The sequence below is a fragment of the Hemiscyllium ocellatum genome, chromosome 31 (genome assembly GCF_020745735.1).
Source record: "Hemiscyllium ocellatum isolate sHemOce1 chromosome 31, sHemOce1.pat.X.cur, whole genome shotgun sequence".
NCBI lineage: Eukaryota > Metazoa > Chordata > Chondrichthyes > Orectolobiformes > Hemiscylliidae > Hemiscyllium > Hemiscyllium ocellatum.
In genome coordinates this window covers 20,198,810-20,212,638 of record NC_083431.1, presented here as the reverse complement: position 1 = coordinate 20,212,638, position 13,829 = coordinate 20,198,810, and the positions used below count along the sequence as shown (strand labels likewise).

General features: G+C 41.5%; 1 protein-coding gene across 2 annotated transcripts in view; it reads left to right on the top strand.

Moving 5' to 3' along the window:
* The window catches only part of LOC132830295 (coronin-6-like), a 241,913-nt gene that overhangs the window by 143,049 nt on the left and 85,035 nt on the right, over positions 1-13,829 (top strand). For both annotated transcript variants that reach the window (XM_060847872.1, XM_060847871.1), the window contains exon 3: positions 11,841-11,963. In XM_060847872.1, coding sequence (XP_060703855.1) covers positions 11,841-11,963 — 123 coding nt within the window. The remainder of the gene's footprint in view (positions 1-11,840; positions 11,964-13,829) is intronic.

Sequence of the window (13,829 nt, the reverse complement as noted above, 5' to 3'; positions counted from 1 at the left end):
CACACTGTAGGGATTCTGTGATTTGCCAGTGCTTTGTAATCATTGTTCAAAGCAGTCTTCCTGGAAGAGGTATTCCAATTAATCAAACAATGCTTTGTGTTCTTAAATAACGGCATGTAATTTGGCTACAGTAAGTAGACTGTTATCATTCATCGTCAAGCAGATTCTTCCATTTTCCCATTTGTATCTGAGTCAGAAACTCTTGTGACATTTAAACAGTAGTTGGATATTCGCTTGTGTTGCCGTAGCCTCCAGGCCTGGGCCAAGAGGTGGGTAATGAGGAAAGATGGTGCAGACGATAGTGAGAGGGGTAGGATATGAGTCTTGAGAGTTTGCAAAGAGAGAGAGTGAATATGAGGTAGCAGAGAGAAGGTAGTGGCACTTGTGTTGACATAGTGGTGAAGGTCATTGACCTTCCTACTCCCTTGTTGTGCATTCCTCCAGGTGCCTGAGGCTGCACAGATCTGGACGACAGCCTCAGACAAAGCATCAGTTCTGAGGAAGGATCACCGGACCTGAAACATAAACTCCAATTTCTCTTCATAAATGCTGCCAGACCTGCTGAGCTTTTACAGCAAATTCTATTATCGTGGTGGAATCTGGGACATTGTATGTCAATGAGTATTCTTAATCAAATGGGTTTGCTAGTTAATTGGCTCAATATGCTTTCAATAACTAACAAGTTCTTTGATGAGACAAGCTTTCCATTTAAATACCACCTGCAATAGAAATCTGATTGAACTTCAGAGATGTTAGAAGAACATTAAAGCTAATGAGACAAAGCTCCGTTGCAATAGTGCAGAGTACCGAAGAGTGCAGTTGATGCCCATGTCTTATCTCCTATGCTGTTCAAATTGTTAATGTGCTTACACAATCGTTAATGTTTTAAGTGTGCTCTACAAAACGATATGACTCCAGCTCTGCACTTCATTTCTGACCAGCTCACCAGCTTAAACACAATACCAGTCTTCTCCCACCCATTGCTGTTGAAGACATGGCCCCACTGACAGTCCAAAGAATGTGGGGCAAGAAGATGTCCATGGGGGCTACAATCTTGGCCTTCAGGCAGATTGAGCCAACATCGCCATGAACATCCTAAAAATGGAAAATCGCTGAAGAGAAGAAGGACTTTGAACTTTTTAAATTTCTTTATTATAGGCTGTTTTGGCCCTTTGGACTAGATTTGAATTTCAAAGCGAAATGAATAAATTGAATGATAGCCTTATTACTGCGGTTGGAAACCTTGTACATCTCCTGGTGTTTGATAGTGAGTTTAAAGATGATGAGTAATAGTGTTGACACTGGTGTATATTGCATATTAATGTTTGGACCGTTTGTTCTTGGCCTTATTCCGAATTGTAGAAACATTGGTTATAAACTGAACAGGTGGCTCTGAGATTTAGAGCTATTCCCATGTAATCTTGGCAAAGCATGTTCAGGAAAATGCTCATGTCTTCACTCTTGTCAGTCCAGTTCTCACTTATAAACTGGAACACATTGTTAAAGCACCGAGTGTGTGTCTATATCCACAACATACATCTTTCTCAGAAACTTGCCCACAATGCATCGATCAGATGGAAGTGAAATAATTATATTTTTTATATTAATTCAAATGATAAAGGCATTTATTGCCCATTCCTAATTGCCCAGAGATCAGGTGAGTAGGAGTTAACTGCACTGCTGTGGAGTCACATGTAGGCCAGACCAGGTAAAGACATTAGTGTACATCTGCTTCCCAAAGGACATCAGTGAGCCAGATGCGTATTTCCAACAATTCACCATCAATAGACTTTTTCAGTGCAGCAGGCCTAGTGTTTTGTGCTTGGAATTCTCTAGATGTTTTATAGTGAATGAAAACTCAGGGCTATTGGGGAAGATGAGGGCAGTGAATTGAATTGTTTCTAAATTAGAGTGGAAGCAATGCTTAGTACCTGAAATCTTTATCTTAGCCTTTGGGAAAATTTACATTTAAAGCTATTATTAATTTCCCATTGTTAATGGTGGAATCGGTAATATGTTATCACAAATTAACTGAAGAGAATTAGTCAGAAGCGGCACAGCATCAGTTCACTGTCACAAATGGTTATGTCGGGTTGAAGTTTACAAGCTAATTCCATTTCTTGGCAAGCTTATATGATAATGTTCAGTACAATTTTACCTCATTTAATGTTGGGATAGGGTAGGTGAAGTTCTTAATACCTGGATTATAGGCAATTAAAATTAACTTTAATCATCATCCTCATGAGGAAGGCAAATTAACTTTATGTTGAAATAACAACAGGAATCAAAGGACTATCCACCAAGACCAGATCAAGGTGTGCTCAGCTTGTAAAGGCATGCTGCTCTGAACTTGAAGGTCCCCGGTTCAAGTCCTCCACCAGGGCTTCAGCACCATCGTTAAGTCTGATCCAGTATCATTGCTGCGTTGTTGCGGGTGCCCTGTTTCAAGTGAAACTTGCTCAGCTAATGTAAATGATGCCATTGACACTGTGTTGAAGAACAAAGCTGATTGAATAACATGGCTTGCTGATATTGGCGAGATAACCCACTTGTCACCACTGGAAGTTTTTGATTACATTTAAAAAGAGCAAAATGCCATTTTTCTGAATGAGGTGGGGACTATTTCAGGTTTATATGGAACAGTAAAGCAACAATTTAAAATTCTGGATTAGTGGTGCTGGAAGAGCACAGCAGTTCAGGCAGCATCTGAGGCGCTGTAAAATCGACTTTTCGGGCAAAAGCCCTTCGTCAGGAATACAGGCAGAGAGCCTGAAAGGTGGAGAGATAAGTGAGAGGAGGGTGGGTGTGGGAAGAAAGTAGCATAGAGTACAATAGGTGAGTGGAGGAGGGGATGAAGGTGATAGGTCAGAGAGGAGGATGGAGTGGATAGGTGGAAAAGAAGATAGGCAGGTAGGACAAGTCCGGACAAGTCATGGGGACAGTGCAGAGCTGGAAGTTTCGAACTGGGGTGAGGTGGGGGGAGGGGAAATGAGGAAACTGTTGAAGTCCACATGGATGCCCTGGGGTTGAAGTGTTCTGAGGCGGAAGATGAGGCGTTCTTCCTCCAGGTGTCTGGTGGTGAGGGAGCGGCGGTGAAGGAGGCCCAGGACCTCCTGTTCCTCGGCAGAGTGGGAGGGGAAGTTGAAATGTTGGGCCACGGGGTGGTGTGGTTGATTGATGCGGGTGTCCCGGAGATGTTCCCTAAAGCGCTCTACTCAGAGGCGTCCAGTCTCCCCAATGTAGAGGAGACCGCATCGGGAGCAATGGATGCAATAAATGATATTGGTGGATGTGCAGGTAAAACTTTGATGGATGTGGAAGGCTCCTTTAGGGCCTTGGATGGAGGTGAGGGAGGAGGTGTGGGCACAGGTTTTACAATTCCTGCAGTGGCAGGGGAAGGTGCCAGGATGGGAGGGTGTGTTGTAGGGGGTCGTGGACCTGACCAGGTAGTCACGGAGGGGACGGTCTTTGCGGAAGGCAGAAAGGGGTGGGGAGGGAAATATATCCCTGGTGGTGGGGTCTTTTTGGAGTGGCAAAAATGTCGGTGGATGATTTGGTTTATGCAAAGGTTTGTAGGGTGGAAGGTGAACACCAGGGACGTTCTGTCCTTGTTACGGTTGGAGGGGTGGGGTCTGAGGGCGGAGGTGCGGGATGGGGACGAGATGTGTTGGAGGGCATCTTTAACCATGTGGGAAGGGAAGTTGCAGTCTCTAAAGAAGGAGGCCATCTGGTGTGTTCTATGGTGGAACTGGTCCTCCTGGGAGTAGATACGTTGGAGGCGGAGGAATTGGGAATACGGGATGGCATTTTTGCAGGAGGTAGGGTGGGAAGAGGTGTAATCCAGGTAGCTGTGGGAGTCAGCAGGTTTGTAAAAAATGTCGGTCGTCATTAATGGAGATGGAGAGGCCCAGGAAGGGGAGGAAGGTGTCAGAGATGGTCCAGGTAAATTTAAGGTCAGGGTGGAATGTGTTAATGAAGTTGATGAATTGCTCAACCTCCTCGCGGGAGCATGAGGTGGCGCCAATGCAGTCATCAATGTAGCGGAGGAAGAGGTGGGGAGTGGTGCCGGTGTAATTACGGAAGATCGATTGTTCTACGTAGCCAACAAAGAGACAGGCATAGCTGGGGCCCATACATGTGCCCATGGCTACCCCTTTGGTCTGGAGGAAGTGGGAGGATTCGAAGGAGAAATTGTTAAGGGTGAGGACCAGTTCGGCCAAACGAATGAGAGTGTTGATGGAAGGGTACTGTTGGGGACATCGGGGGAGGAAGAAATGGAGGGCGTGGAAGCCCTGGTCATAGCGGATGGAAGTGTAGAGGAATTGGATATCCATGGTGAAGATGAGGCGTTGGGGGTCGGGGAAATGGAAGTCTTGGAGGAGATGGAGGGCGTGGGTGGTGTCTCGAATGTATGTGGGGAGTTCCTGGACTAGAGGGGATAGGACAGTGTCAAGGTAGGTAGAAATGAGTTCAGTGGGGCAGGAGCATGCTGAGACAATGGGTCGGCCAGGGTGGTCAGGCTTGTGGATCTTGGGAAGGAGGTAGAGCCAGGCAGTGCGGGGTTCCCGGATTATGAGGTTGGAAGCTGTGGGTGGGAGATCTCCTGAGGTGATGAGGTTCTGTATGGTCTGGGAGATGATGGTTTGGCGGTGGGGGTGGGGTGTGGGGTCATGGTCGAGGGGGCGGTAGGAAGAGGTGTCCTCGAGTTGGCGTTTGGCTTCAGCAGTGTAGAGGTCAGTGCATTTCCTAGGATAGGACCAGCCAAATGAACGGGTTCATTCTTTCTCTCTATCATTTAATCAATTTGTCTATTTCAGGAAATTTCAATTGACCTGTATTTATTAATGAGTTTTTTACCAGCATACAGTGGGTTAGGACAATGAAGAGCCCCAGTTCAGCAGTTAGCTTTAACTATTATGCAGGTTCATGTTCCAATCGATGTGATTGAGCTACAGTATGATCTGCTTAAAAATAAATAACTTTGTGAGCGTCAGCAATGAGCTGAGTCAAAACCAAAGAATCAATTGATGCATGCTGCAAATGAAGAGACTTCAGCTGATTAACAGTGACTCCCATCTCCCTTACTTTTCGATGCTGTGTGAACATGTGAAAATGAATTGTTTCATTTTGCTGCCATCTGTCTGTACATTTCCAATTCCATATTAAAGTCACGGTTTCAGAAGGTTCTCTAGATATACTTGTCCTGTTACTCAGCACAGCATTCTTTTGACAAGTTACCATACCATAAATAACTGCCATACCCAGGATCTCTGCAAGAATAAAATGTGCTGGTCTTGCTACCAAGTGGAGGAAGCTAGAATCTTGTTGAGGCTATTGGTTTGAGTGCCACTGGAAGAGGGCCAAAGGCTTAGAATAAACCGGTTATGACATAGCCTAGTTAGCAATGAAACTGAGAAGCGTGGAACATAGTGAGAGTTGGCATCTTAGACCCTATGAGCAATCCTCACTGGAAATCGCCTGGAGAATACATTCTCTATCAAAAGACTTGTTCCTTCACATAAATGTTAACAAGAAAAGCATGCAGCTTCATAAATCTTTATGACCATGCTTTTAATTGCCACAACTACCTCCCACATTTTGCAGAGGAGTGTGAATTATTGTAGTGCCTTTGGTGATCATCTCATGTTCTCTGATCAGGGATAAACACACAGTTCTCTGGATTTCATTGAGCTATCACATGGTGTTCAAAGTATAAGACACAAGTTAATTGCAATACCATCACCCACCTCTCTCTCACCCCACGCCTTTCTAGATAAGGTATATTTATTTCGATAGTCTTCTGGCAGTGTAAATAAATCTAACCACACTTGCCTGATGGTAAACGGAGCTGTGGTAGATAAACTCTGACTTTCTGCTTACCTGGCTGTCATGACATTGATTGCAAAGTTTGACCTTTATTTTCGCAGGATCTAAGAGATTTGTTGCTTAATTGGAAATTTTGCTGGAAAGTACCCAGAAATGGTTTTTAAGAGAGTTGGAATGATTGAAATTTATGGTTGTTAATCTGAGTTTCTATCATTGGACTGCAATTACAAAACTAGAAAAGAACAGCCAGTCAGATTACGCCATCACTCTTCAGCTATGAGCTGTTGGACTTACATGTCTCTTGCAAGAATTGCACATTTACTAATTTGCAATAAATGGTCTCCACCATTTATTCCTCTTTATTGTGCGTATCCTGTTTACTTCAGTGTAATGTGCATTACATTGTTTGCATGGCAGGCTGTATGCATTATCCTAAAGGGGACAACACGCAAGCACAACATATGATTACTGCATGCAGTACACCAGTCGCTGCTTCTTGAGCTATTGGTGAGCAAAGTTGGTTTTGTTTCCAACTAGAACCTTAAGAACTCCATTATGAAGCCCAAGTTGTCTTCAATTCCCTTCAATCCTGTGTAATGTGATCCAGGTCAACCCTAGTGTATGCTTACTCTGTAATGTTGATGTTAGTGGGATCAAACCATCTGTACCTCCGTCCCCCGCCCCCCCCCCCCCACTCCCACCACCAACTATTAAACCTCTATTTATACTCTCTCTAATTATTCTTAAAGGAATTCTAATACAAGGAAAATACAAGCAAAGTCTTCATAGATGCCCATGGATCAGAACGTTCGTTTGAATCATCTAGTTTCTCCTTTCATTGTATATTGAACATAATACCGTATACTGTTTGGAAAGACTTGATTCTTTTAAAATGATTCTTAGATAATTACTTGCCTTAACTAATCAATAGTTAACATATGGTGATGAGTAATAGTACTTGCTCTATAGTGCTGTTCACTTCACTCCATATTCATAGACTTTATTCATTTAACATTAATCACACCTCCAGAGTGTTCCATACTGGTAACAATGAGACTTATGCCCTGCCTTTATTCAATGATGTTCATTCTAGTGGTTATTTTTTTCTGAAACTAAATGTGGGGCAGTACAGTATTCTGCAGTTATGATGAGATTTAATTTAGGGAACTACATTGTGGTTTTTTTTAATCAAAGTTGCAAGGGGATGAGCTGAAAAAATACTTCCTGGGAATGAGATGAAGAAAATTGGATTTGCTGGCTGCTGTTGTGACACATCCCTGAAGGAATCTCTCGCCATTGTAATCCAAAGAGATCTTTTGAATTTGAAACAAAAACAAAGTACTGTAAATAGACAAAAAGTCAGTGAGTATGTATGATGAGAGAAAAAAAATCAGCTTTTGCTCTAAGATCCTTCCTTACTTCCTAGTGTAGTATTTGCTGTCTTTCTGGAAAGTCGGAACTTGCTTGTCAGCCTGAAGAATTGATAGAAGATCATGAATGAATCCTGTCTGATTGGCAGAACCTGCTGCAGGTTCATGGGTGTGAGCAGCTGACAGCAGGTGAAGGATGACCGGGAATGCACAGCAGCAGCACTTACACACGAGAAAGCAGCATTTTTCTGCAGGGATTATTTTCCGTTCCTATGCTGTGATGGACAGGACCAGATGGAGTGTGTGCGAGACAGGAATTGTACAGCTGCAAGTAAGCATTTGATGATCCAGTTCATCAGGAGCCTCAGATGAATTGAAAACCAGGCAGGAGTCTAAAGAACTCTGGGCGAGCCTCAGGAAGGAAAAGTAGCAAGAAATGTCGATAATTTTTTTTTCTCTCCAACTGATATGAAACTTAAATGCAGAATAACCTGTGGGGGAAAAGCAAATTAGCTGAGAGAAGCTTGTGATTTCATACTAATCAAAATATATTGTGAGAAAGTTTTGAGACTTGTTGCATCAAACATCACAGTTTGTTGCAGAAGGTGCTAGAATAAGTTGAATTGTCGGATTTGGAATGGTTTCCTTGTCTCTCGTATTTTATTTCAGACACATTGCTGGCTGCAAGTGACAGAGACAATAATCAAACCAATTATGGAGTGCTGGGTATCAAGAGGTGTGGCTCTCACTAGCTGTAATGCCTGACTTAGTAGCTTTGAGCAGCCCTTTTGATCGCAAGCCACAGTATTATTTAATGACTGTTTGTAATATTTTTGAAATCTCTAAGGGGGTGGGGGGCTATTCAAAGGAAACAATAAAGACCACAAGATGTTTTTGTTTCACAGCAGCGTGTTAGCAAACAAACCTTGACAGAAAACCACAGTGGAACGTAGGAACAATAATCAGCTATTTAACTCCTTTAGTCTGTTCCCCATTCTTCGAGACCCACAACCTCATTCAATAAACCTATCTTTGCCCCATATCCTTCAATGTCTATGGTTTGACAAACCTATCAAACTCCGATTTAAGATGAACAATTCGTCTAGCATTAATTTCCACTTGCAAATGGGAGTTTCAAATTTCTATCACCCTGTTTTAAAAGAAGTTTCCCAGCTACACTCTGCAAAGCCTGGGCACTATAGTCCCAGATTCCCGAAGCAGTGGATTTACCAAATACCATGATTTAAGCAGAATATTTCTTTGGAGATAACAATGGACTTAATTGAGCTGTGGCTGATGTCTCCTCAGTCTGGAATAAACTAGCTCTGCACGTAAAATAAATACATTAATATTTATGGATTGATCATGATTACTTAGATTTACTGAAGTTGTGATGATTTGTTACCAATGTTTGACACTCATAAGCTTATATTTACAAGTATAGGGGTTGTTACAATGACCTTTCATATCTAACATTTCTCTGAGGACTTAGGTTTTGGAGAACTGTGGGTAAAAAAACACTTACTTCAAGTGTTTTGGAAATACCTGGTATGATATCTTTAAATGAGGTCACTGAAAGTTCATTGTATACAGTATTGCATTTTAACAAGGCTTTCCAGAAATCACATGACTGGTGACAGCTGCCAGTTCTGTAAATCCTTTGAACAGTGACTGGATGGCAAGTGCTTTAATGTCTGGAATTAGTTGGAAACAAGAAGCCTCTGAAAAAGAGCTGCCCAGTTTATCTCTCTTACGAAAACAGTGCTGTTATGGAGTTCAGAATGAAACCTGGTTTTTCCGTAGGAACGAATGAAGAAACTGTTCAAGATTGAATTTCCTGAGCAAACTGTGTCTGCCAAGACTCCAGAGGCAACCATGCATTGTTAGTGACTTGACCACAAATGCTGAAACATCAGAGCAGCAGACATGGAAACATTAGGTGTTTCATCATTTTGGCTTTCAAAGACAACCCTATTGATCAATTTTTTTTGTTGTTGAAGTAATGTTTGCAGAGGGAATTTTTTTTTCCCACTCTTTCTCTCAAGAGAGAGATTGGATTTATGTTTTAAGTTATTTAACAAGGTAAATATTTACAGTCCTATAACACAAACTGTGTATGTTAACCAGTTACTGAATATAATCAAGACTTCTTATTACATTCATTAAAGAAAGCTGCTGATAGACCTAAAAACCAAAAGAACTGCAGATGGCTGTAATTTATTAAGAGACAAAAATGGAAATTGCTGAAAAAGCTCAGCAGGTCTAGCAGCATCTGTAGAGAGAAATCAGAGTTAACATTTCAAGTTCAACTCCAGTTCCGAGGAAGGGTCACTCAACCCAAAACATTAGCTCTGATTTCTCTCCACAGATGCTGCCAGACCTGCTGAGCATTTCCAGCAATTTCCATTTTTGCCTCTGGTTGGTAGATATGTTTTATTTCAAACCTGATGTATTTAATTATGCATATATTTTATTTTAACACTGTGACTCAGTGGAGTAATGAAAATAGACTGACAGTGCACTGCTCCAGTCTCTGTTGTAACTTTTTAAAACTGTTATTAATCTGATTAAAATGTAATAAAATGGGACATGAAGGTCTTCTGTCTCAAAGAAGAAATATCCATAGGGTTAGAAAAGGAGAAATAGAATGCAGCCAGTGAATCTGAATTCGTAGCACAATTAGAAATACTGTATTTTCTTTGTTTCTATACAAAACAAGAGATGAATCATAGCGTCCTTTTTGAAGTAGAAGACGCATATTCAGCCGTTCTGATTTTTGTTTCCATTTTTTGGATTATAGGCCTACTTCCAAGCCTCATGCTGATGATTCAGTTCCTCAAAACAGCTCTAAATCTGTGTGGATTACCTTGTTCAGATATATAGCTCTTTATTTCCTTTCCCTTCTCCACCACTTGATTGAGTAGCTTCTAATGAAAGAACCAGTGATAAGGAAGACAGGGAAAGGACAACATGACAAAATAACACGTTTACTATTGTAAGCATTAAAATGTCTGCAACATTTAATAAAATGGGATATGAAGCTCTTCTGCCTCATAAAATAAATATCTACTGTTTGGGGAAATAGAAAAGTTTTCATGATGATTTAATCAAAGAATACGAGTACTGCAAGTTCTCATTTCCAGTGAAGCAATGTCAATTTGTACTGCAAATCTTTTCTTTTTCTAAAAAAAGCTGGGAAATCTGTACTGCTTGTGTAGAACTTCCCATTATTCTGCTGTGCCATATGTGGGTCACCCTGTTGGTTTTAAGAAGGAATTTAGCCAGTCGTTGTGCACAGACCACAGCCTGTGGTGTCCTCACATTTGTTTGTAATTTTCAGGATTGAACACAAGTATTGGAGAATATTTATGAGGTTGGTTGGTGAATAATTCAAACTTCTCGTGGTTCATTTCTGGGAATGGAGACTCCTTTGTGACCAGTTGTAGGAAATTATTAAATAATCATTTTGTGGATTTTTAACTTTGATGTTCCTGGTGTCACTGATGATCTTTGTGAACTAGGATCTCACTGTTATTTGCAAACAGGGGATGCCAAATGTACTGGATGCATTTTCTCTGAAATTAAGGGTCTAATTTTAGCATTTCTGATTTGGAACTATATCATAAATGCAGATGGAATCTGGGTTTTGGTCAATTTGATCTGGCACAGGCTGGAATTAGATTCCTTGGAGGAGGCAGTCCCATTTGGTTTTACTTTGGGGTCAGTTTGGAATTTGATTTTTGATTTACAGTTCAAACAGAATACTGTTGCCTTCACACCAACACAAAAACCACAGACTATGAATGTGCCTTATAAATCTCAGTCAGTCTTATTCAGCACCTCCTTTGGGAAATGTTAAATCACCAGGCTGCAATGGCTGGCTAGAATTTCTCTGTCAGAAATTGTGAAGAGAATTGCTGTCAACCTCAGCCAGATGTGCTGCCTAGACTAGCTCTGACCTGAGGACTCGAAGGTTTTAAATCTGTAACTCATGACTCCAGTACATAATGTGGCAAATTTCAGGTTGATTATTTTACGGAATCTAGGTTTGCCTGTCTGATTGTGACCAGTGCTTTATTCTTTTTGGGCAGGACATGATTTATGTATTGCATTTTGCAGCCTAGATGTCGATAAAGAAGGCACATTCATGTCAAGATTTGTGCTGTTTGATGGATGATGCATTACAATCTGGGTTTGCATTTCAGTGATCATTACAGATGGAAAAAGCATGCCCATGCTTATTAGTTTTATTGTGATGTGTTCTTCTGGAAACAAAATATTTTCTGTTGAACTGCATGCAGTCATATCTTGGCCATAGAGTATGAGAGGAGCTGTGGATGAATTTGTTTTTCCGGTTGAAGTAATAGGGAGTGTCATGAACATCCTGCCCAAGGCAAGGTGTCATTTTTCTTCCATCCTGAACCTGGTTGCTGCAGGGGAAGAGAAAAGGATGACTTGCCAGCATTTAATTGGTGAAGTGATTCCGTAACGTGCAGTGCAAACAGTTGTCAGAAATGAAATTGGTTCATAAATCTTCCCAGGCGAAATGACCCAAGTGTCTCCTTCAGGTGAATGATGTAATTTAATCATTGTTTTTTCCGTTGGTACCACAATAAAATTTGATGTTTCTCTTTTTGTTTGCAGACTGGGCGTGTGGATAAAAATCACCCCTTGGTATGTGGGCATACAGCGCCTGTGCTTGACATTGACTGGTGTCCACACAATGACAATGTCATTGCCAGCGGCTCTGAAGATTGTACAGTCATGGTAAGGATTGGTCAGTTACTGCATGGACATCACATTCAGTAAGACAGTGATTGATATTTTTCCATTATTGTGCAGTTACGATGCTTATCATCTCCACAGAAAAAAGTGCTACATAAATTCATGCGATTGGAGCACTTTTAAAGGGAGCCCCTTTGCTGTCACAAAATCACAGTCTCCACCATCTGGAAGAATTAACACAGCAGATCCATGGAAACATCACCCCCTGCAAGGTCCTCTCCAAACCACTCATTATCCTGACCTAGCGCTATATTTCCATTTCTTCAGTGTCACTAAGTCTATACTCCGAACGCTCTTCCAAGCAATACCTTGGGTATTCTGTACCCTTGAGAACCACAGCAGCTGAAAAAGGTGGTTCACCCCCTTTTGCTCCAGGACAATTAGGAAAAGGGCAGTCATTACTGCCTTTACCAACCTGCCAATATGCATGAATGTTTTAGGGAAAAAAAAATAAAAGTCCTTGTTTAAAAGAGGAATTTATGCTTCGGAGGTTTTCAAAATTAAGAAGTTTTGGATGTTGATAAAAAGACATGGATTCTGAATGATAATGAAAACCACAGAGCTCGCAGTGTTAAGAGTTTTGCGATGGATGGTGAGAAGGAAGGGAATTGGTTTACCCGAAGTGATGATTGAAACAACAGCTGTCACACTTAAACTAAGTATTTGAAAAGAAACCATGTTTAAAGTGGCAGGCAGAGGGAAGAGAATGTGGTTGGAGTATGGTACATTTGAGGAGTGAGCATTAACTCAGGTTTGAGAGGAAAATTGTTGCCTTTTTGTGTTGAGAATTTCATAAAGCAGAAATTCTGGGATGGCTCACAGTAAAACTTCAGGAAACATGGCAAATCCGGAGCTTCTAGGCTCACTGAACAGACCCCGTGCATCATATGCTTGAACATGACAGGTAGTTAGATGAGAGCTTTGAGGCTGGTTGGGTTACAGCAGCCATTCCAGTATAGTTTTGCTGACTAAATAATAAGCTGTGTGCTTTCAGCCATACTGCAGTGAAGCCAATGCTCTAATTCTATTTCTGGAGCTGGGCTGTGGAAGCTGTTTGAAGCAAGGCTGCATCAAAAACAAAATATAGAACATGAAACAAGACTAAACAGAAAATGACATCACTGAGAAACATAGCCACTCCAAATCTTTTAAATTTGGAATATTTGCTCGCACTTGATCCTTGTGTGTTGGATTTAACCTTTCCAGACACCCAATTACATTGTGTCCATAGTCTGCACTTAGCATGAATCCACTCTGACACTAAACAGTGAGAAGACTTAAACTTCCTTAGAATCTAATTGAGTGAGCTCACTATCCTTGAACTGTGTTTGATGAGGTTTATTCTGCTGTTAGGTTGGACTCATGTTGAAGGTTTGCATGCAGTGTAGCTGACAAGCAAACGTTGCAGGTGTATTGTGGAACCACCATTTAGCCATGTTTTGAAATGATGCTCCCCTCTGGTCCTTTGTACTGTGTAGCATTCCCCATTTGCAGCTTGAGTATGGTTCCTGTGCTGTTACCAGGGTCATTTCTGAATTAGCCTTGAAGTATGCATGCTGAAAATGTGTTGCTGGAAAAGTGCAGCAGGTCAGGCAGCATCCAAAGAGCAGGAGAATCGACGTTTCGGGCATGAGCCCTTCTTCAGAATTCTTGAAGAAGGGCTCATGTCCGAAACATCGATTCTCCTGCTCTTTGGATGCTGCCTGATCTGCTGCGCTTTTTCAGCAACACATTTTCAGCTCTGGTCTCCAGCATCTGCAGTCCTCACTTTCTCCTTGAAGTATGCATGTGCTTTGCTTTTTAAAAGAACTGTTTTCAACTTTTAAATAAGGTGTGTCCAGTCTCTGC